This window comes from Sturnira hondurensis, unplaced genomic scaffold (assembly GCF_014824575.4).
Source record: "Sturnira hondurensis isolate 20B ecotype Veracruz unplaced genomic scaffold, ASM1482457v3 Scaffold0003693, whole genome shotgun sequence".
Classification (NCBI taxonomy): domain Eukaryota; kingdom Metazoa; phylum Chordata; class Mammalia; order Chiroptera; family Phyllostomidae; genus Sturnira; species Sturnira hondurensis.
Window position 1 is genome coordinate 6,879,006 of NW_028076324.1, and position 22,861 is coordinate 6,901,866.

The following is a 22,861-nucleotide window of genomic DNA, read 5'->3' on the forward strand; positions in this document are numbered from 1 at the left end:
CGGGAGTTGTAGTTCCACGACCTACGGCGGCTGAGAAGGGACTATGTAGCTGGGCAAGCGTTATCGGAACCACAACTCCCAGAAGGCAGCAGGGCCCCGGAGACGAAAAGTTGTGCGCAGCTTTCTGATTGGTTCTCCCCTGGGGGAGGGACAGAACGTTGTTTGGACGACGTGCGGTAATTCTATCTTCCAGAGGACCGAGAACCTGGATTTTATTTTTTTAATTAAAGAATACTTGTATAATAATTAGGACTTATTAGAGATTTCTGTTAGCAGTCTTTGTTAATCCAACGACCTCTTTGCAGGCAAGAACTATTACTACCCCACTTTAGTATAGAGGATGCTGGCGTTCAGAGAAGTCAATCAGGTTGCCCAAAGNGAGAAGGGACTATGTAGCTGGGCAAGCGTTATCGGAACCACAACTCCCAGAGGCAGCAGGGCCCCGGAGACGAAAAGTTGTGCGCAGCTTTCTGATTGGTTCTCCCCTGGGGGAGGGACAGAACGTTGTTTGGACGACGTGGGGTAATTCTATCTTCCAGAGGACCGAGAACCTGGATTTTTTTTTTTAATTAAAGAATACTTGTATAATAATTAGGACTTATTAGAGATTTCTGTTAGCAGTCTTTGTTAATCCAACGACCTCTTTGCAGGCAAGAACTATTACTACCCCACTTTAGTATAGAGGATGCTGGCGTTCAGAGAAGTCAATCAGGTTGCCCAAAGATACAGCGTGAACATTAATTAGTTGAAATGAATGCCCAGATCTGTGTGACTCCCAGGCAGACGTGCTTGGGACACTTCCCTGGCCTTGGTTCACCCACTAGTCCCAAAGCTCCTAAGGAGCGGAGTGAGCAAGAAGAGTGAACTACATACCAAACTGAGATGACGAATGCAATGAGGTATTCCCAGGAGCCTGAAGCTTCCCAGTTCTGGCCTCCAGGGCCAAAGCTTTAGAATCAGACCTGGAAGGCATGCCCACCATCAACCATCGGAAGGTCACTGCTGCCAGTTCAACAACAGGGGTCCCTAACTTGGGGGATGGCACAGGAGAGGCTTCACTAGGAGAAAATAGCTCTCTTGAGGGATAGCTTGGCAGAGGGAACAGCTCAGGTAAACCAGGTCAGGCGTTAGAGCTCAATTTACAAACAGGGAAAATGTAGCCAGGTGCCCTGCTGAGGCAGAGGTGAGGTGAGGAGAGGCTGGCTTATACAGAAACGATGATAGAGGAGTGCTCAGGAGACTCACCACAGTGGGCCTTGGGGCCCCAGCTCAAGTTGCTATCAGTTCCCCTATGCTCGTACTTCAATTTCCCCACTAGCTCTAACCTGGGCTCTGGAAGGGCCAGACTTTTGACCTGGAGACCTCTTGACAGCCCATTCCAGATCAACTGCCCACATGGATGTGCGCACTGTGAAGCACAGTCACCTGCTGGGAACATTTCAACAGAGGACAGCATCCTCAACCTGTCCCAGCCCACCCCCAAATGCCCTGAGGGGCACTGACCTCACACTATACTCACACCTCTGGGTTGGAGGTTGCTAAATCAGCTGGGACTGGTTCCCCTAGACCTAGAGGTATACCCTCGCACCCCAGAAGTCTGGCAGAGCCAGGAACCTGGGCTGAAAGCCAAGACTCCTGAATTCTTTTATCTTCTCTTATGCCTCATTTTTCCTTATATTTTATGAGACATCAGGAAATACTGGAAATAAACCAGTATTTCCCCAAAACCTAGATTCCTGCATCTTAGCAGCAAGAAAGCTTTCTTTCAGTCCTGCTACTACATGGGGAGTTTCAGCTCCCCGGCTATGATCCTACTGATCCAAGAATTTGTCACCTGTTCTCCTTTTGTTTCTATTTAGCTTTTTAAAGATTGTATTTATTTCTTTTTAGAGAGAGGGGAAGAGAGGGAGAAACAGAGGGAGAGAAACATCGATGAGTGAGAGATACATCAATCAGTTGCTTCTCCTATGCGCCACCCCCCCGCCCCCATTTGGAGACCTGGCCCATAACCCAGGCGGTGCCCTGGATGGGAATCAAACCATCAGCCTTTTGGTTCACAGGCTAGGGCTCAGTCCACTGAGCCACACTAGCCAGGGCTTATGTTTAAAGTCATTATGTCAATGTATAGCACTAGCTTTCCTTTCCTGATGATGATACCAAGTTTCCCTGTAAAACTTAAACTGGCANTCGATGAGTGAGAGATACATCAATCAGTTGCTTCTCCTATGCACCACCCCCCGCCCCCATTTGGAGACCTGGCCCATAACCCAAGCGGTGCCCTGGATGGGAATCAAACCATCAGCCTTTTGGTTCACAGGCTAGGGCTCAGTCCACTGAGCCACACTAGCCAGGGCTTATGTTTAAAGTCATTATGTCAATGTATAGCACTAGCTTTCCTTTCCTGATGATGATACCAAGTTTCCCTGTAAAACTTAAACTGGCAACACAGTAAGACACAAGACAGATGAGGCAGATGTAATTAGGTAAAGAATACAGTGTCCAGAAGTTGGAGGCTGGGCAATGCCATGTTTTAGAGAGTGTTCATGTATATCAGGATCTCATCCAAAAACATTTTGTCCAAATTTTGTCCAGGAAATATTCAGATGAACTTGGATAGTAGGTCTCACTCCATGAGACTTCAGAAGTGTCCTTGTTGACAAGGCCAAGAAAAAGTGGGGATCTCTAGATGGAAGGAGACGGCATCTGATTCCTGGGGCTGCTGAAACAAATTACAACAAATTTGGTGCCTTAAACAACAGAAATTTATTGTCTCCCGGTTCCACAAGCCAGAAATCTAAACTCAGGGTGTGGACAAGGCCACATTCCTTCGAAAGGCTCCCAGGGAGGGTCCTTCCTGTCTCTTTCAGCTTCTGGAGGTGCCAGGGATCCCTGGGTTTGTGGCCGCGCCCTTCTAGGCTCTGCTTCTGTTGTCACTTGTCTTCTCCCTGTGTGTCTGTTAAATCTCCCTGTCTCTCTCATAAGGATACTTGTGACTGCATTTAGTGCCCACTAGGGCGATCTCCTCATCTGAACATCTTAATTGCATCTGCCAAAACTCTTTATGCAAATAAGGTAAAATTCACAAGTTCTAGGGATTAGAATGTGCACATATATTTGGGGGCCATTATTCAGCTGATTCCAGAGACTAAAGGGAAAACCAAATGCCCTTTGTGGTTTGGGGTCAGAAAAAAAGTTATCCAAGGGCACTATGGGGACACTGGGGGAAATCTGAGCACAGATGGTGGATTAGATTGCAGCTGGGTTATGATGAGGACCATGCCTTCAGGAGACGCATCTGATGTGCTTACAGGGGAAGCAGCACCGTCCCTGTGGCTCATTCTCAAATATCCACTTATTGCACAGAAAAACACTACATGTGTGTATTTTTTGAGGTGTAATGTAAGAAGTGGACACATCAAGAATACAGCTCAGTTCATTTTAACAAACTGAACACACAGGTGTTCCAAAGAAAACCCAGCTGCCAAAATCCCCTCAAGCCCAACTCCGTCATTGCCTCCAAGGGTGACACCCCCACCCTGATGCCTCACACCATATACTGGTTTCCCTGTTTTAGAATATCACAGAAATAGATCTCTTCTGTGTCTGGCTGCTTACTCAGTATGATGTCTGAGAGTAATCAGTGTTGTGTGTTTCAGGAGGTTATTCTTTTTCGTGACTGCATAGTATTCCCTTGTGCATTTGCTGCTGTATATGACCCATTCTAATGCTGATGGAGGGCAAAAAAAAGATCTGTATTTGGGGACTCCAGGTACAGGGCATTCATTGTGCTTTACCCACTAAGATGGCTATAATCCAGCTGACAACCCCAAGTGCGGGTGAGGATATGGAGTAACTGAAACCCTCGTGCACAGTGGATGGGAGTATAAAATGGTGCAGGTGCTGTGGAAAACAGTCTGGATGTTCTTCAAAAAGCTAGTTGTAGAATAATCACATGATCCAGGAATTCTACTCCTAGGTATATACATGAGAGAAATAAAAACATGTGCCCACGCCAACAACTGTATACACATGCCTTCAGCAACGTGATATACAGCAGCCAAAAGGTAAAAATAACCAAGTGGCCATTAACAGGTCAATGGATAAACATAATGTGCCGCATCCACACACTGGAATATCACTCGGCCATGAAAAGGGGCGAGGCACTGACATGTACTATAACACTGGTGGACCTTGAAAGCACGATGCTCAGTGAAAGAAGCCAGACACCAAAGACCACACTGTGTGTCATTCCATGTCTGTGACATGTCCAGAACAGGCAAATCCACAGGCAGGAGGTGGGTTAGTGGGTGACAGGGGCAGAGGGAGAGGGTAGGGAGTGGATGCTAATGAAGAAGGGGTTTCATTTGGGGGTGATGGAATATTCTGAAACTAGATAGGGGTGGTCGAAAACTCTGCATGTACTGAAAACACTGTGTGGTGTGTGAATTATATGTATATTTTCAAATTAATTTCAGTAAAGCTTTTATTAAACTCCAACAACACCTGGGGCAGGATCAGCTTCCCAGACGTGGGTCCCATCCATTGCACAGGGTGCCCAAAATTACCCTACCAGGGGTGGACGGGATAAAAACCCTCTAGGAAGAGAAGACCAAGTTTCTGGCTGGCTGGCAAGTGGAATGTTATTCCAAGTCTGTGTGCTATACCTCTGCCCAACAAGGCCATAGAGTATCTCATTCCATCCCTCCAGCCTTCCCTTTCCTGGCCCATTTTCTTATTTTATTTTAGAGAGAGGGGAAGAGAGGGAGAGAAAGAAACATTGATGTGAGAGAGAAGCATCAACTGGTCACCATCTGTAATCACCTCCAACAAGGGACAGAGTAAAAAGCCTGCAACCCAGGCATGCGCCCTGACTGGGAATGGAACCAGTGACCTCTCTGTCTGTGGGACTATGCCCAACCAACTGAGCCACACCAGTCACTTCCTAGCCCATTTTCCAGAGAATAAATTTGGGGAGGTGACGCACACACAGAAGTCCCTCAGGTGTTGGCCTCAGGCCCCCAGTAGGGCGAGACAGGCTGGGCTAGACCCAGGCCATAGGGGCACCTTACCCCATCTCATGCCTGGGGTCCTGGGGCTTGGGCATTTGCCATAGCTCCTGCACGGCCCTCCTGAGGCCAGGAAGGGGGATTGAGAATCCCCAGAGCTACCAGGAAGACAACCCAGCTTTCAGCTGGACCAGTTATCCCTCCAGTGTTCCTTTAGGGCAGGCTTATCACCTTTTCTTCACCCTGGTGCCATTTAAAGGTTCCACCTGGGGCTGGGGCTGTAGGACTGGGCTGATGGGAGCAGAGGATCAGGGACTGGAACTCTGGGATGTGTCCTGTGTGGGTCCATGGGGAAGTTGCTGTCCCTCCCAGACCTCAGTTTCCCCACCTGTCAATGCTGCCTCTTGGCTTTGAGTCTGTGAAGTTCACTGTACTCACCATTAAGGGCCCACGGCATGGGGTGGCTCCCAGTGAGGCTCAGATGTGGCTGTAAATGATGAGCAGGTGTGCTTATAAACAGGGCCACCCCACTCCTAATGCTTAGGACCGCAGTTCCAGATGCTGGGGATGGGGTGCTGGCCTGGATCACCATTCACTGGCCACAGACATGCCCATGAGTCCATTCTCCTATCATCTGCTTTCCCAATCCACCCACCCACGACACTCCATCCACCCACCTGCCCAAATGTCCATTCGCACACTATCCCCCAAACGTTTGTCTGCGCCTGTCCACCCCCCATGCCCACCTGCCAGCGAAGCCTCCTGCCCAGGGACCTGGCTCTAGGAAGCTCCAGTTTGGAGGACAGACAAGTTCCACCTGGGCGTGCCCAATCCAGGGGCCTGGCCAGTGCAGACAACACTCAGGCCGGAAATTCCAACCCAACCTCTGACCCCTGAGCAGCTCCACTTCTTCCTGCCTCTCTGTCTGACTTATCCTCTGTGTTGCCACATCTGTCTCTCGCTGTACCTCTCTCTGCCTCTCTTAGCCATCTCTCCCTGTGTCTCATAATCTCCGTTTCTCCTTGAAGCTCTCTCTTAGACTCTGTCTTTGTGTATCACAGTATCTGCATTTCTGTCTCGTTCCATGTCTCTCAAATCTTTCTCGGCCTCATTCTCACAGTCTGCCTCTCAAGTCTCTTTGTCAAGGTCCCTTAGTCTGTCTCTGCCTTTATCTCCATGTCTCTCCTCCATCTTTGTTTCTATCTCTGTTTCTCTGTCTGTCTCTCTGCCTCTCCGTGTTTCTGTCTCCCATCTCTCTCTGTTTCTGTCTGCCTCCCTCCAACTCTGCGGCCGGCCTCTCTCATGATTACACCCCGAAGCCCCTGCAGGCCACTCCGGTGACTCAGACACACACCGCCATTCCCACAGGGCAAGACAAACACAATCGGAGCCCCCAACGGGTCACCCTAGCCCCGCGCCTACCCGGTTCTGGCCCCGCCCAGTTGCCCTGCCCCTGAGTTGCGGGTCCACAGCCCCGAGGCTCCCTATTGGCCCCTGCAGGAAGGTCCTCCACCCCCGACTCAGCATTGGCTGACACTGACTTGCTCCGGGAGGGGAGAGCCGGCAGCGAGCGAGTGGGCACGAAGCCATGCGCAGCTGCCTGTGACTGGGCCTGGCATGGCTGCTGCAGGCACGAGCTCCCGGCGCTGCGGGGACGCCAAGAGGTGCGAGGAGGCTACACAGCTACAGACACCTAGAGAGCGACGAGTGCTGGCGGTGGCGCTTCTTCACCTCCACCCACCTCTTTCTGCGCACGGACCCCAGCGGCATCGTGCAAGGTACCCGCTGGTGCCACAGTCCTGGCAGTGAGTCGCAGGGGGCTGCCCGGTGACTGGGATGGGAAGAAGGGAGGTTCTGGCAATAGCAACTACTACAGTCACCTTAAGGATGAGCTGGGTCCTCTTTCAGCGACGAAGTGTCCTAGGGCCTCCTGTGGTTGTATGGCCAAGTCATTTCCCTTCTGGGGCCTCATTTTCCTCAACTGTAAAATGGGCCAAACCAAATGTTCACAGAGGAAGCTCCCAGCTCCAGGATTGGCTCAGTAGCAGAGAAGGGTCTTTGCAAAATAATTGAGTTTGCGGTCACTAAGACCATTCAGAGAGGGGAAACTGAGACTCCAGGAAGTTATATAATGTGATGGGGCAAAGCTGGGCTCAACTCCCAGCTTTGAACTCAACTCCCACACTGCAAAACAAAACTCAGGATCTGCCTGGTTGGGGACCCCTGTATTTCTTCCTATGAAACTTCCTATGAAGAGAGAAGAAATGGTCTGCCCAGGGTCACACTGCTAGGGTTTGGTTTTGCTAGGGCTCCTTGATGCCCAAGAACCTCATCGAGTTGCGGTCACTGTCCCTGCTGCCCCATTCAGCCAACAACAGGCACTCAATAAGTATCTGTGGAATGTATGAGCCAGAGGAGATGCAGGGGCAAAGAGGAAGGAGTTGAGAACCCCTGGGAGGCCAGGATGGTTGGTGATCCCACGGGCCTGCCTCAGTCTCCTCACAACTCTGAGGTCCGGGCAGGAGGAGGCAGGCAATGGAGCTGATTGCTGGCCACTGCCTGAATCACCACCATTAGTGCAGAAAATACCCCTGCCCTTCCTAGATGCTTTCATCTAGGGCTCCCAAGGCCCTCATTAGGTTCACCAAACCAAGACAATGGCAGGGGTCTGGCTGGGCTGGTCGACCGACGGTGTACAGAGCCAGGCAGGGTGGTCTCCAGCTGGGGGTGAGGCCTGGTTTTGCTGGGTGACCTGACAGTTGCTCCTTTTCTCTGAACCCGTTTCCCCATCTGGGCAGTGATGGGGTGACAGATGATGAGCAGCTCTGTGTGGGTTGGGCTTGGAGGTCTTGTATCCTTCATTAATTCAGTGGTTATTAAATGGACACTTTGCCCTGGCTGTTGTGGCCCAATGGATTGAGCACCAACCTGCAAACCAAAAGGTCTCCAGTTCAATTCCCAGTCAGGGCACATGCCTGGGTTGTGGGCCAGGTCCCCATTTGGTGGCATGCAAGGGGCAACCATGCATCTCTCACACATTGAAGTTTCTCTCTCTTTATCCCTTCCTTTCCCTCTTTCAAAAAAATGTAAATAAATAAAATCTTAAAAAATGAAAGTAACAAAAATGGGTACCTCTTGTATGCTGTGAGAGGCACCAGGAAAGCTCATCCTCATGGGGTTCCAGAGCAAAGGGTAAAACAATTAAGCACGCGTACAAGTAATATAATTTCAGAGGGGGACCACATGGGATGCCGAGAGGATGACAACAGGGCAATGTACAAGATATGACTGCAGGGTGGAGGTGCCTCTTCAAGGAGGCAGGCTTGAGTTGAGCCTCATTGAGAGAAGGAGCTGACCACACACAAGAGGAGCCAGGGGCCTAGCCAATGAGGCAGCAGGTACAAGGCACTATGGGGATGGGGTGAGTTCTGTGTTGCCTCAGGTATCCAAGTCCAGACTGAAGACCAGAGGGCACAGCCTTGACTCCAGATTAGACCTCAGTGCACCGGTGGGGCTGAGGATATGTGTGGTGATTTGTCCCAAAGCCCTGCTTTGCTGGACAGGAAACACTGGCTCAAAGCCAGGCAGAAATCACCCAGGGTCACCCATGGGTGGACAGATGGGGCCTGAAGCTGGCCCTGCTCCTTTTCAGACCTCAGTTCCCTCTCTGGGAAGTGAGCACGGTCAGCACCTCTCATCTGTAGCTGCTGTGTGGGCTTAGTGGGGTGCAGTGCTTGACATACAGCTGGCACTCAAGCAGTGTTAGCTGCTATCAAGTTGAATGCACTTTGCTATAAACACCCCGTGTCCCACCCCAGACCTTTGCCTGGGTGGTGCCTCCCTTCTGGAGTTTCATCTCTGCAGCAGGGTGCACCGTCAGGGCTGGACATGGCAAAGGTGGTGAGAACCCAGGGACGCCCCACAGCTGCTGTGTCAGAGCCACATCCTTTGGACAGCTCCTGACTGGGCATGTGTGGTCCCCAGTGTGTCCCCACACCCAGCAGAGCCAGACACACATGTGGTACTTAGTGAATGTTGAATGAATGAATGGGAGGACATGGGGAGTAGATGATGGCCCAGGGCCCTGACTGAGCCTCTCCCAGCAGGCACTATTGAGATCCGCTCCATCTGCATGGTCATTGAGGAGCTTAAGGCTGTGCACATCAGCTTCTTCGTGGCCATAAACCATTGGGTCCGTTTCTGGGTGCATGGTGGGGATGGCGGGCGGTGGGCAGGCACTGACAGAAAATGGGGCTCTAGCAGCCACCTCACGTGCCCAACCCTCCACAATGGCCCTGCACCGCCCAGTGGGTTCGAGGAGAGCAGAAGAAAATGGCTATACCACCTGTGCTTCACTTTGCTGTTGTCACCACAGCACTGGACAGGGAGGGTGCCCTGCAATGCAGTGGCCAGACCAGGGGGTAACACCTATCCACCCACTTCTTGCCTATCATGGTCCCTGAGGGGCTGAGGACTGGCTAGATGAGATTCCAGAAGACACCTGGGCAGGCAGCCAGGGGCCAGAGGCTGGAGGCCACCCAGGCTGTGGCCAAGCCATGATGCCTGGTCACTCATTCATTTCATAAGCATTGAGTGCCTGCTATGTGCAAGGCTTTGGGGAACCTGCGAGGAACCCCACAGGAGTGGCCTGGCCCTCATATGAGTCTGACAGGGGGATGGACACTCGGCTGGGCAGGAGCTGGAGGTGTCCAGTCATGAGCTGGGTAGTGAAGAGTCCCCAGCAATGCACCTCCTGGCCTAGAAACAGAAGGATTCACCTGTGTGGTCACCAGAAGGCCCGAGAAGGGCACTCCAGGCTGGGACAGTCTGTCAAAGGCTCAGCAGTGGGAACCCATTGGAGTGAGGCAGCAAGGAATGGGGGAGCCAGGTGTAGTGAGGGGGTCTAGGGGCCAGTGGAGGGAGGGCAACATGGCCACACTGTGGGGTGACAGGCCCTGATTGTCTCACAAGGTAGAGACTCTGCAGGTAGAATTAAGTCAAGGCCTGAGATGGGGATGACCCTGGATTTCCAGGGGGCNCTGTCAAAGGCTCAGCAGTGGGAACCCATTGGAGTGTTGAGGCAGCAAGGAATGGGGGAGCCAGGTGTAGTGAGGGGGTCTAGGGGCCAGTGGAGGGAGGGCAACATGGCCACACTGTGGGGTGACAGGCCCTGATTGTCTCACAAGGTAGAGACTCTGCAGGTAGAATTAAGTCAAGGCCTGAGATGGGGATGACCCTGGATTTCCAGGGGGCCCAATGTCATCATAGAGTCCTCGTAGGAGGGAGGAGGGTGAGTCAGAGCTGGAAGAGGCTGCGCTGCTGGCTGTGAGGACAGAGGAAGGGGCCACGAGCCAGGGATGTGGCCCCTCTAGAAGCTGGAAAAGGTCAGAAGTGGTTCTCCCTGGAGCTTCTGGAAGGACTGGTCCTGCTCACAGCTGGGTTAGCCTGTGAAACTTATGTAAAGCTCCTGACCTCAGAACTGTTAGAGAATAAATGTGTGGTTTAAGCCACAAAGTTTTGGTGATTTGTCACAGCAGCTGTAGAAACATACATGGGGTCTGAAATCGAGCAACGTCTTCAGCGCTCCCAAGTTCTTCCCGGGGCAGGGGTGCTGCTGTGTGCAGGCTGAGGGGCTCCATGTCAGCACCCTCCACAGGCTTGGGGGAAGTGAAGGGACACGGGAGTGCTGTGCCTGGGGAAGTACCCACCGACCTCCCAGCACCCCTGAGCCCCTACCCAGGGGCTGAGTGAGTTTGGCAGCCTTGGGCCAGGCAGTTCCACTCTGGGGCTCAGTTTCCCTTTCTATCAAGTGGAGATGATGATGCCACCTACCCCATGGAGTTTTAGGGGGGGCTAACATGGGAGCCCCTCCCAGCCAAGGTGGAACATTCTTCTTGAGGTAGGTAACAGTCCCTGGGAGTGGGGGGTGGAGTCTCACCCCTCCCAGCCTCCTCCTGCCACTTAGAATACAGAAAACAAAGTCAGGTCACTTACCTGGGGGGTGTAGAACAGACCCTCACTGTGGTCAGGGCCAGCGGTTCTACCCAGGTGACCCTGCACTCCAAAGTAGCCTTCGTACATGAAACCCCATCCGCTGCAGGGAGGGCCAGCTGGGAAGGCCCCACCTTACACCTCAGCACACTGGGGCTCCTCAGTTCCCCATTTCGGAGGCAGCGACCCCCTGCACCTTTCTTACTGAACCTTGCCAGCCCGCTTCCAGGGTTCTGGTTTGGGACAGCGGTGTTGCCTGGTGCCCAAGGGCACAACCCTAGGGTTCGGCGCAGAAGGAAAACGCCAACCACCTGCTTCTCTTTCTAGGTAGGTGTATTTTTTAAATAATTTTCAAGATACACGTATTTTTTTTCCTTTTAAAAAAGTCAGAGCAGTTTTGTTCAGTTTTTGTTGCTGGTCATCTTTGTGGTCCCGAGCCCCCCCACACTCAGGGTGGGGGCTGCTGGCCTATCTGGTGGGGCCAAGACCCCGGCTGAGCGGCCCTACCCCGTCTTCACACAGATCATGCAGGGTTGTGTGTAAGCTAATGTCCATTTATTTCAAAGCAGTAATAATTTAAAATTATAAAAACCTTTCCGCTGTTCAACATGTAGAAGGTGAAGTTGGAGACAGATGAGACGGGGGATGCTGGGGACGCCTGGGGGCGACATGTGCCCTGCACACCTCTATGCCCAGCCCTTCAAGAGAAGTTCCTGGGGGAGGGTCAGGCTTCCTCCACAACCTGGAGGCAGTGGGTCCTCTGAGACTCTGCCCACAGGTGGGGGCACAGCTGGCACCAGAGTCCATGGGAGCCATGGTGGTATGAGAGCCGAGACGGGTAGGGGCACCTCCTGGGCTCCAGGACGTTGGTGTCCCCATGCCCACCAAGCCTGGGCTGGCCGGGGTCCTGTGCTTACTCTGGGGACTGGCAGGGGAGACTCAGGAGTTGCTTGCTGGGTTCTCATTGCTGGGCGAGCTGGAGGAGGAGGACGACGAGGAGGAGGAGAAGCTCACCCCAGTGAGGCCTGGGGGGTTGGTGGCCGTGTTCTGTCCTGTGAGGCTTTTTCGGCAGACGGGGCAGCTGTCATGCTTTGTAGGGACAGAATGGGAAGAGGGAAGCAGTTCAGAGGTGGGGGGGGTGGGGGAGGCAGGGGTGGGGTAGGCCCTGTGGCCTTGGCCACCCGCCTGCTCACCTGTTCCAGCCAGGGCACGATGCAGCCATCATGGAAGAGGTGGTTGCAGGGCAGCTGCCGCACATGCTCACCCAGCTCGTAGTCGTCCTTGCACACGGGGCACTCCAGCCCAGAGCCTGTGGGAAGCGGGGAACCCCTGTGACACCCCCAACCGACAGTGTCCCACTGGGGAGTCTGCTCATCCAGGGCTACCTTGGACCCAGGGGAGGGAAAGAGGCTGTGTCCTGAGTCCTGTGTCCCAGGGGAACAAAGGGGACACTGATAAAGCCTCCCCTTTAAGCCGACCTTTAGTCCAACAGAAAAGCCCCAAGGAAAGTATCCTGAAAAGAAGCTGAGAAGCTGGGTGACTAAAGGCCACGTACCTACGTGTTCCTCAGTGACAGGGATGGTGGGGAGGGCCTGGATTTTCTCTTTGTCTGCGGGAGGGGGGCCTGTGTTTTCAAACTGATTGAGGAGCTGAAAGACAAGAGGCCAGAGTACGGGAACTCGGTCGGCGGGCGGGGCCCCTCGCCCCGCTGGACTCTGAAATGCAAGGCTGGGTTACCTGCAAAAGCACCAAGGCCAAGTTTGTTCTGGTTCCCCAGAACCCCCACTTAGGGGTCAGAGGTCAGGTACCCCATGAGGCCCAGTCATGGGCCCAACCCGCTGTTCTGCTCATCTAGTCATCGTCTCCTCACAGCCAGGGTGGGAAGACCACGCACTGGGGCTAAGGGTCCCCACCCAGGGGCTCATATAATCCTGCATCCTACAGGGCATCAGCCAGAACCACAGGGCCGATCCCACCAGAGACACAATATTCAAAGGGATTGTTGGCAAGCAGCTCTGAAAGTGGCAATGTTCCTGCCTCACAGGTGCCACTGAAATCACAGTGGACACCCATCTCAGGACAGGCCAGGGAGAGCGTGGGATCCCACATGGGACCAAGCCAGGACCTACAACGCCAGCACACCGTTTCCTTCTCCACAGTGGTTCTGTGCCTGCAGAAATCGTTTGGCTGGTGTACCCCAGGCCCAGGATGGAAGTTATGGGGAGGTGGGGAGCTAGGAAGCAAAGCATTCATGTCAGAGACGCACTCTACCAGGAACACACTCCACAGTCCTCTCAGTGCTCCAAACTCCTAGGCCCATCTGAAGGAAAGAGGTGATGCCCCTAGTACCACCTGGGAAGACCCACCCCATACCTGCGTGATGATCGCATCCAGCCCGTTGGCCCCCCAGGCGTAGTCCATCGGATTTGAGTGCAGGACACCCCTGGGCAGAGACGTGTGGGGTTCAAGTGGCAGAGGGGCTGGGTGGGGCTTGGGGGATCCACCCACCTACTCACCAGGGGCCCAGGCCCAGGTTGGGGATGGTGGCTGGAGTGATGATGCCGTTGACCAGCTGCTGGATGATCCTGGAACACACCAAGGCCAAGCATGTGGTCAGCACTTTCCCAGGGCAAGGGCACCCCGGGCAGACACACGGGAGACTGGAGCCCAGCTTCTAAACACACAGCGTTTAAAGGGTGTGCTTTCAACCAGTGAGATTTGTGGTGAGAAACAAGAATGAAACATGAGAGGGCCCCAGAGAGGCACCTCTCTCTCGCTGAATTCCAGGCCAGAATGCCCCAAGGCCGGGATGGCACCTGTGGCTGTCACCACCATGATCCAACCCGGGGAACACCCTGGAGGTCATGAGAGCTGTGGGGTCAGCCCTGCTATTCCCAGTGGCCCTGGAACATCCAGACCAGGTCCTGGTAGACCCAGAGCCCAGGGTCAGTGGGACATGGGTGCCACTCAAACACGAGACAGCTGTAACATGAGCGGTGGGCTGGGCCTCCAGCTCACAGTGAGGAAAATGGATAAGCTCTGGGTGGGTTTAAGCCCATTGTGACATAGGTGCTTCTCCGTGTACAGTCAAGGCCGTCTCAGAGACATGTGGGAAGCCTAGCCCTGCCTCCTCTGGAGGGACAAGGCCTGTAAGAAATGTTCAGTTTTTATTCTGAGTCCTCCTATGCTGTCCTCAAGCTAAAAAGCCATTCTAGTGACAACCTGCATGTGTGGGAGGGGCTAGGGGCACTGCTACAGGGCAGGGGTGCTAGGAACTGCCCGCCAGCTGCAGCTCTGGGACAAAGACCTGAAGGGGAACCAGCCATGCCCAAGCCAATGAGACCCTGCTCAAAAGGATGATGGGGACATTCAGTGGACATGAGTGGACATGAGAATCCCCAGCTCTGTGCAGGTCCTTGACCCCCACCTGCACCACCCGTCTTGCACAGTGGGCTTGGCTAGCTCTGCCAGAACCCAAGTGGGAACCACCCTGCCCAGAGACAGCACCCACAGCTCTGCACCCACAAAAACTTCAGGATGGGCAGACTTGCTCTGCCTGAGTGGGGTGCGGCAGGCTGGAAGCCCCCAAGAGAGACCCGCCCACCAGCGACACCTAGCCCCCTCACCCTTCCAGCGTAGGGACGCCTTCGTGCCGGCTGGGGGCCCGCCTCGGGGTGAGGCGGGCTCGGGGCTGCCGGGCGCCATACCGGTGCCGGGACTGCTGCTCTCTCTCCCGCCGGCTCTCAGGGTCCCTGCCATTGTCGGCCAGTGCCCCTGGGGGGAACGTGGGGATCTCAAAGCTGTCGTCAAAGATGCCGAAAGCAAACTGCCCGAAGTTCTGAGGCAGCATGAAATGGTACTGGTCCATGTTCTGTGGGAGGAAGGCCGTGACTGTGGGCCCCTTGCATGGGCGCCACTGTTCCTCCCCACTGTGGCCACTGTCCTAGGCTCAGCGGGAAGGGACACGCTTCGAGGGGACAGGGAGACACCAGGGAAATCTTGGCACATGTGTAAGACACAGGAGGGCAGGAGGGGCCCAGGAAGGGAAGCTCAGGAGGACCAGGGGTCAAGGAGAAGGACAGCCCTGCCTGTTGGGGTACAGGGTCTCCTAGAGAGTGAACAGCCGCCTGCAGGACAAGGGGCTGAGCCTGTTCCTCAGCCGTGGGGGGGCATGGTCCGTTGTCAGGGGAGGCCGGTCAACTCACCTCAAATGGCTGCCTGCTTTGGTCTGTGGGGGCTGTGGAGGGAGCGGAACCGTTCTCTGTACTCCTGGGTGGACACGGTGCAAGTCAGCAGTGGGGTGACCCGCTGGAGAAGAGGCAGGACCCCTGCCTGACCCCCACGGGCCTCAGGGTCACTCTCTGCCCTCTGCAGTCCCTGCCCTCATCCCAAGTAAGTGGAGTGGAGACTATCTCAACATCTGGCTGCCCAGGGACTCCAGGGCACTGCCCAGATCCCACCCCCTGCCCACCGAGATGGTTCTGAACCAGCACTGGGCGCAGCGCCTACATGTCCCTCATCACAACTCCACTCTCTTGTCCTAGCAGCCTGGGCCCGAGGCCTCTGTGACCAAGGGGCTGCATTACCTGGTCTCCTCCGGAAGCTCCTCGATGAAACCAGACTCACATCGTGGGCAGATGTAATCCTGCGGGAGGAGAGAGCAGGTGAGCGTGGTCTCAGTGTCCCCGCCCCCGTGTCATCTGAATCTGGAAGCTCACTGGACACCCCTGCCTGGAGCAGGACACACCTTCAGCCCCACCCCTGGGCCACAGCAAGCAGCAGAGGACAGGAGTGAGGTCCAGGATGGATGTCACCCCAAGAAACCCATCCATAAACATGCTCCAGCCCGGGGACAGACTCAGCAGAGGCCCAGCAGGCGGGCACAAGCAGAGCACAGGCACAAACACCCGTCAGCCACGGCTACAACTGCTGCACCTCAACCTGCCCCTCTGCGGGTGACCTTCCTGCCTGCCCACCAAGTCGCAGAGTTGAAGAGTGTCCACTCAGCACATCGACTGATGAAGGCTCTGACAAGGCCTGCAGCAAGACAGGCCAGCTAACATGGGTCTAGCAAGCTGTTCACGAGAATGTCCTGAGTGACACCCCCCACACACCAAGGAGACCTGGCCCCGGACGGGCGCCTGACCCTACACTCCTGGAGGGCCACACCAGGAGCTGTCTGTGGGCCTCCAGGGCTCTCTAGGCCTCAGAGCAGGTCAGCTCCCAGGAAGGCAGCCACTGAGGGCAGAGGGGCAGGCCCCATGGTGGCATTTCTGGAACATTCTGGCAGTCCTAACACACAACTTGCCATCCTAAGCTGGAGTGTGACCCATCCTCATTGGCCACACTCTTGGTACCCCTCCCTCCCCAAGCCCAGTGGCAGAGACTGTCATCTCCTGAGTGGAGAACGCAGGACCTGCCCCTGGCACAATGTGTGTGAGACCCAACCAGGCTGATGGGCCTGAAACAAGCCCAGCCCATGTCGTGCTCACTGGGCGTGTGCAGGTTCCGGCCAGCAGAGGGGTCCCTAAAGTCAAAGACAGGAGACAAGACCTGTGTACAAGGCCTACTTCTGCCCAAGGTGACATTTCATGACTGTCCTATGTGACAGTGCCCTCTGTAGGAACAACCCCGGGCGGGGGGCGGCATGCCAAGCACCTCCAGCTGGACACCACAGAGCATACCTGGTCCCCTGCACCTGCCCTGCTGCCAAAAACAAAGTGGCTGAAGCAAAGTGGGGAGGGCAGGTGGGGGCTGCACAGAGCGTGGGGCCTCGTATCCACACCAGATTAAGAACTCTTACAATTCAACAATAAAAAAACAAAGCACCCATTTAAAAAATGACTAAAGGGTCATTTCTTCAGATCCACAGATGGCCACTGCCCATGGAAAGACACTGGATACCACCAGGCACAGGGAAACGCAGGTTGCAACCAGTGAGACGTGCTGTGCACTCACAGGGTGACTATGCTCAGGCAGCGGTGGCAAGTGCTGGCAAGGACAAGGAGGAATCAGACCCTCTGACACGCTGGTGGGAACATACAACAGGCAGTCTGTCTGCAACAGAGCGAGCAGCTCTTCCAAAGGTCACACAGCCACCACGTGACCCTGCAATGCCACTGCTACGTGTCCACCCAAGAGAAATTAAAAGACATCCACAGAGAATCCCATATAAGCAAGTCCACGGCTCCGTTTACAAGAGCCACAACATGGTAACAACCCAAATATCCCTCCATCAATGCACGAATGCTGTCACCCGCACACTGGAACGTCATCCAGCCGTGAAAAGGAGTGAAGCTCTGACACCCACTACAACGTGGGCGGGCCGTGAACACACAGCACTCAGTGGGAAAAGCCAGGCACAAAAGGCCACACATTTATGTGAAATCTCGAGAAAAGGCAAATCCACAAGGACAGAGAGTGGGTCAGTGGTTGTCAGGGACTGGAGAGGAGGACGGGGTGACTGCTGATGGGGACAGGTTTCTTTTGGGGTGATGAAATGTTCTGGAATCAGATGGAGGGGATGGGTGTGGGACTGCAGGTGTCTGACCACAGTGAGTACATACTTCAAATGGGTCGTTAATGGTGAGGACAGCCCTCTGCCCTCCTGAGAAAAGGCATGGGGACAAGGGACAGCTCCATCACAGTGAGTGACCATGAGAGTCACAACGCTACATGGGATTCTCAGCCAGTAGGTTGTCATTCAGGGGCTCCTCCTACTGCCCTCCTGGCAGCAGCAGCCTGTTGTTTACTTCAAGGTTTCACGCAGCTACAGGTAGCTTTGTGCACAGGCCCGTGGGGAAATGGGGCTGCAGAGGAGCCAGGCTGGCCGCAGTTGGGATGTGGGGAACCAGACACCCCCACAAACATGGCAAGGTCAGACAAACCTGAACTCTGGCCTGCCACCAGGGGTCTACCCAGGGAAGGGAACTGCTCAGCTCTGGACCCACGGGAAGGTCTGAGCTCTCACCAAATCCTGGCGGAGCCCCCACCCCCACCCCACAGATGTGCCATTTGGCCTCAGCCTGAACCTCAGTTTGATCTGCTGGAAACGGGCAACCCATTCTCCCACTTCAAAAAAAATTTTGATTTAGTTATTTTTAGAGAGAGGGGAAGGGAGGGAGAAAGAAAGGAAGAGAAACATCAATAGGTTGCCTCTTGCACTCCCCCAACCAAGGACCTGGCCTACAACCCAAGCACGTGCCCTGACCAGGAATCGAACCAGTGACCTTTCGGTCTGTGGGACGATGCCCAACCAACTGAGCGAATAGTTAGAACTATTTGCCCACTTATGGCTTGCTGCAGCTCCTGGGCACTCAATGCTCTCAGCCTGTGTAGCCTGTGCATCACTCTTATCCTTCACAATCCCCACACCTCCCTGAACCCAACTGCTGTGTTCACAAATCACCGCCCCCTCTCAGCACAGAGCACAGTCAGCAAACGGTCAGCTCCAGAATGATCTGGCCCAGCCACTCCCACAGCTCCACCCTCCACCCCTCCAGACCCCAGTCCAGACTTCCTCAGCCCTCTCCCTCTCCCTCTCCCCCTGGCAGCCTTACACCAGCCCCTCTGCAGGAGCACTCTTCCCCATATATCTACCTGGCTGGCCCCCTCACGGAAGCTGGGTCTCTGCTCAAACGTCACCTCCTGGCTGCAATCCTCGGTCTCCCCACCTGTAAACGGAGGATGGCCTCAACCCCAGGGCTCTGAAATCCAGCAACCGTCAAGGACCCAAGAGCTGTGGTTTGTCAGTGGGTCATGATCAGGCCCTGCCTCTGCACTCTGTTCTCAACGGGGTCCATGTCGCGTCCACAGCAGCCTGTCTGAGTCGTGGGCTGCCCCAGACTTGAGGCAGGCCTCTGGCCTCTGCTTGCAGGTGGTAGGGAAGGAACCAGAACCAGGGGTCTCCCAATGCCCTCCTCCTTGGAGAGCACATCCCAGAGATTTTTAGTAAATCAGAGTAGCTAATGGTAGAAACCCACATCCCAGCAAGGGGACTGTGAGACGAAGGAATCCCTGCCACAGGACAGAACCTGCCTCTGGCAACGGGACCAAGGTGACTCCTCCCCTTTCAGGTGGTGAGGAACACCTGCTTGCTGGGTCCTAACTTGTAAGCACCTATTTCTAGCCAATGACTTGGGGTAAATTAGTTACCTCTCCCCTCAGAGAGAGGGGTGAAATATAAGGGGCCCACACCATCACCATCACCATGGCAACAGCAATGGCCAGAGCATCAAAGATGACACACATAGATGCTAAATTCACTGACCACTCACTCCATGCACTAGGCCCCCAGGGCGTGCCCAGGAGATTCTATCTGGACCCTCCTTGGGGATAGGGAGGACATGGGGGCTTTGACAGAGGGGGGGGAAGGGCACAAGGTCACCAGGGCCAGCCCTAAGGATGGGCACCAGCCTTTATCCTAACTGTGGCTACACGCACAGAGGGTCCACAGCCAGGAGCACACAGTGAAGTTGAGGAAACTGAGGCAGGAGCTGGCCCCACATGTTCACCCACTCTACAATGACATTGGCCTCTGGGGTTCAGGCCCATTGGGGTCACTCGGGAAGAAGCGGAGCTCCAGGTGCAGCACAAGCCCCAAATAGGACAGAGCTGCAGCAGGGGTGCATGGACTCAGACCCAAATATAGATAATATGACATCCCTACAGCCCTTGGACCCCAGGGTACACTTGCTGCTCCCTCGCCCACGTGGCCTTCCTCAAATGTCACTGGGCAGAGACCTGCCCAGATCTCATGAGAAAGCTGACCCAGTCTCATCCCTGCTCCTCACACCCCAGTCACACCCCGTCTGTGCCCCCAAGCCTCCATGAGCCCTACACACACCACTGGACACAACAGTGCAGAGCCCTGCGGGACCTGGTGTCACCTAAGGCCAGCCACACATGCATTGTACACATACAGACCTCAACACATGGTTTAACCCGCGGCACCCACCTAGCCCAAGATTCCTCTGTCTTTCCAGGCTGCTTCTGACACCATCAACAAATACTGCGATTCCATCTCCCAAAGACACAACAGGTATGCAAGAACCTGCACTGAAGGAGAACTGACCTCTGCACAAGCCCCAAGGGTGTTGGGTGCAGCAGGCCCATATCCAGGACCCTGCAGTCATGTACATCCACCACGTCGACAGCACTCCTGCTTCCGGGGAAAAATTGGGTCTGGGCCTGTGCACCAGCCTCAGGGCCTCCGAGCCAGCTGGCCTGTCTGGTTCCTGCTCCCACATGCAGCACTCCAGCTAGGCCGCCCGCCTCTCCCTGTACATTCTGGGAGTTAAGCGCTGGGCTCCTCTGCACACGTGTACTCCCACTGGACCTCATCGGGCAAGTGTGGATGATCTCATCAAACCCACCTGACAGCGAGCAGACTGAGGCCCAGGGAGGTTGAATACCTCACCCAGAAACATACAGCTGAGAAATGGGGCAGCTGGGGGCAGCCTCAACCTGACCCTACAGTGAAGCCCTGCTGGTAGAGGCAAGCCCAAGCTCGGGGTGCCTGAGAAGGTGCTACAGTGACAACAGCTAGTTCCTGTCACAACAGTAGTAGGAGCTATATAAAAACCAGCACAAGCATCTCACAGCAGACACAGTGGGGCTGGTTTCCCACAAACAGAAGTTCCAGTTTCAGGGGGCGAGTGCTAGTTAGGCCCTCCCGCTGTTACAAAGAGCCAGTTTTCCCTCCCTGACAACATCAGGTGTGACCCTTAATGACAAAATTCCCCTGTCTACTGAGGCTCGTTGAATCCCACTCCAAGTACCCTCCCACCACCTGGATGCCTCCTCCCTGACATATTTGCTCTTATGATGTTTACCAACATTCCTGACTAAATATTTTGACAATTCAAGATTGGATCCCTGACCAGCCTATAAACTTTTAAGGTAAAGGTCATGGCTACCTTTTCACCACTGGATTCTGTGACTAGAAATGTCCTCATCAGACCAGTAACAGAAGAGGTCAGGGTGCTCCTGGTCCAAGGCCACATGGCCAGGAAGTGGCCACACCAGGCCAGGACCCAGGCCCTGCGTTGGCCCCAGCCCAGCTGTAGCCTCAGCCTCCAGCTTCCTGGTGGTTCTAGACAAGATGCTTTGGGGTGAGCCTAAGACCCAGGATCGGTCCTGGGGCTTGCACCCCCTGTAAGGGTCTGCATGCAACTAATCCATGCTGGTGAGCTATCAGGTGATCAGCCCCTTCCTGCTATGATGGAGAAAGAAAGACCCAGAAATTGGGGCATGCAGGAAACCGGAAGAGGCAAAAGCAAGACTTCCGGGAGACTGGAGTGGGGCAAGTTCTGGCTCCTCCGTGTCTTCACCAGCAGCCCTCGTGAGGTTTCGTTTTATATTCCCCTTCCCCTGAGGAGGTGGGGAATCCCCTTGTCTCTGGTGTCGACACCACCCCCACCCTTTCTCTGCCTCCGGACCTAGGCACCACTATCCAAACCCAGGCTCTAGTTCCTTTTCTTTTCTGTATTTGGCACAATGCAAGATTCTTTCTCCTGGCTCCTCCTGGCCCCCTCCCAGTAGCAATTCCTCTTCCCAGGGAACCCCACAGCTGGAAAGGAAGGACTAATAGTGTGGCTCTGAAATCAAAACAGGCTCTTCCACCCACCAGCCAGGTGACTGTGGGGAAGTAAAGTACAAGGAACGCACCCTGTAGGTGCTCACTAAATCCTCCCCACTCCCAGATGCCACACCTGTTTCGCGTGAGCTGGCCCAATTGCAAATGTCAGGACCATGGATGGCCTAGGCCGCTGTGGGCCTATTTTTTCACCTGTGAAGTGGGGACGGGTTAGCCAGAGGCAAGGGAACACTGGTCCCAGTCCAGAGAGCCTGGAAAACTGTCTGTAGCCCTCTCTTGCACCACACGGAACTATTAGGTCATCTTGTGAGACATTGGCCTAAATAAGCAGGAGGCAATACCGGGCCACAGGTTGGGCTAAAGCCCCAGGGAAGGGCAAGAACGCAGGCTCTCCGCAGCTGTCAGACCCGAGAAGGGCCACAGCCACTCGTCCGGAAAACCAAGAGCAGGCAGGGGACTTCCACTGGACAGCCTGCAGGGAGGCGCGGCGCCGACGACGCGCTCAGGGAACGGCCCCCGATCCCCTCTCCTCGGGCGCCCCGCTTCCTCCTGGGCAGCGCGATGGAGAAGGTCACGCGGCCTCTACGGGCCTCCGTTTCCCCGTCTGGGACGCAGCGGCCTCATGGGGCGGGAAACCGTGGATCGGGATCACCGGCACCGCTGCGCCACCGAGCACAGGCTCCGCCTCGGAAACCTCCGCGGGGGCCCGGGCTAACGCTGCCGGGGCTATTTCCTTGCCTGGCCAGCTCGTCTCAAGCCAAAGGAGAGGGTCTACCGCCCTTTTCGGAACTCACCGGCAGGCGCGGCACGATCTCAACCGAGCAGCAGTGGCAGAAGTACCGTCCGGGTTGCGGCGACGCCTCGGCCATGGCCGCCGCCGCCTCCTCCGCGCCGCCCGCCCCCCGCGCGGCGGCGCCGGCCGTTTGCTGCTCCCTAGCCGGCCGACGAGCCCGCGCACGCTCACGCACAGCACGCATAGTACGCACTGCGCGTAGGGTGGAGTGGGGAGCGCGGGAGCAAATCTGGCGGTAGGCAAAACTGGGCTGGCCCGAACGACGGTGGCTGCCGAGGGGCAAACTTGGTGCAGGAACCTCCTGAGCTGGGCGCCGAACAAAAGAGTTGGAACATGAGCAGGGCTAGGTCAATCTCCTTTAAACCTCCAGAGGCCCCCACTTCCCCTTATTATTTCTTCTCCCTCAAGTCTCAGTATCTCTCCTCACTGTTTTCATTGCTCCTGGGACGCGACAGGCGCGCTCTCACCTCTGGG

The 22,861-nt window shown here is 55.1% G+C and overlaps 2 protein-coding genes across 3 annotated transcripts; one reads left to right on the plus strand and one right to left on the minus strand.

The window, feature by feature from the left end:
- The first annotated feature begins 6,594 nt into the window (after window positions 1–6,594).
- Window positions 6,595–9,431, plus strand: FGF22 (fibroblast growth factor 22). Its single transcript, XM_037042761.1, is given in 3 exon segments — window positions 6,595–6,833; window positions 9,078–9,313; window positions 9,382–9,431. Coding segments are annotated over 3 exon segments (525 nt in total).
- A 1,986-nt stretch (window positions 9,432–11,417) lies between these two features.
- Window positions 11,418–22,562, minus strand: RNF126 (ring finger protein 126). 2 transcript variants are annotated; one of them, XM_037042281.1, is made up of 9 exons: window positions 22,389–22,562; window positions 15,584–15,642; window positions 15,203–15,266; window positions 14,624–14,771; window positions 13,510–13,582; window positions 13,371–13,440; window positions 12,553–12,646; window positions 12,191–12,306; window positions 11,418–12,086 (listed from the first exon to the last, which is right to left on the minus strand). In XM_037042281.1, the coding sequence occupies exons 1-9, from the start codon at window positions 22,461–22,463 to the stop codon at window positions 11,937–11,939; spliced, it is 849 nt and encodes a 282-aa protein (XP_036898176.1). In that variant the 5' UTR covers window positions 22,464–22,562; the 3' UTR covers window positions 11,418–11,936. The 2 variants fall into 2 exon arrangements, with proteins under 2 accessions (XP_036898176.1, XP_036898175.1); XM_037042280.1 differs by having other exon boundaries at window positions 13,514–13,582; window positions 14,624–14,868; window positions 22,389–22,558.
- Window positions 22,563–22,861: the final 299 nt, after the last annotated feature.

Excerpts from the sequence above, each read along its gene's own strand:
- RNF126 (XM_037042280.1), bottom strand. The coding sequence starts at position 22,463 with ATGGCCGAGGCGTCGCCGCAACCCGGACGGTACTTCTGCCACTGCTGC. Across the intron at positions 13,441-13,513 it reads AACCTGGGCCTGGGCCCCTG|GGGTGTCCTGCACTCAAATC; the intron begins GTGAGTAGGTGG and ends GTCTCTGCCCAG. Across the intron at positions 12,087-12,190 it reads TCGTGCCCTGGCTGGAACAG|CATGACAGCTGCCCCGTCTG; the intron begins GTGAGCAGGCGG and ends GTCCCTACAAAG.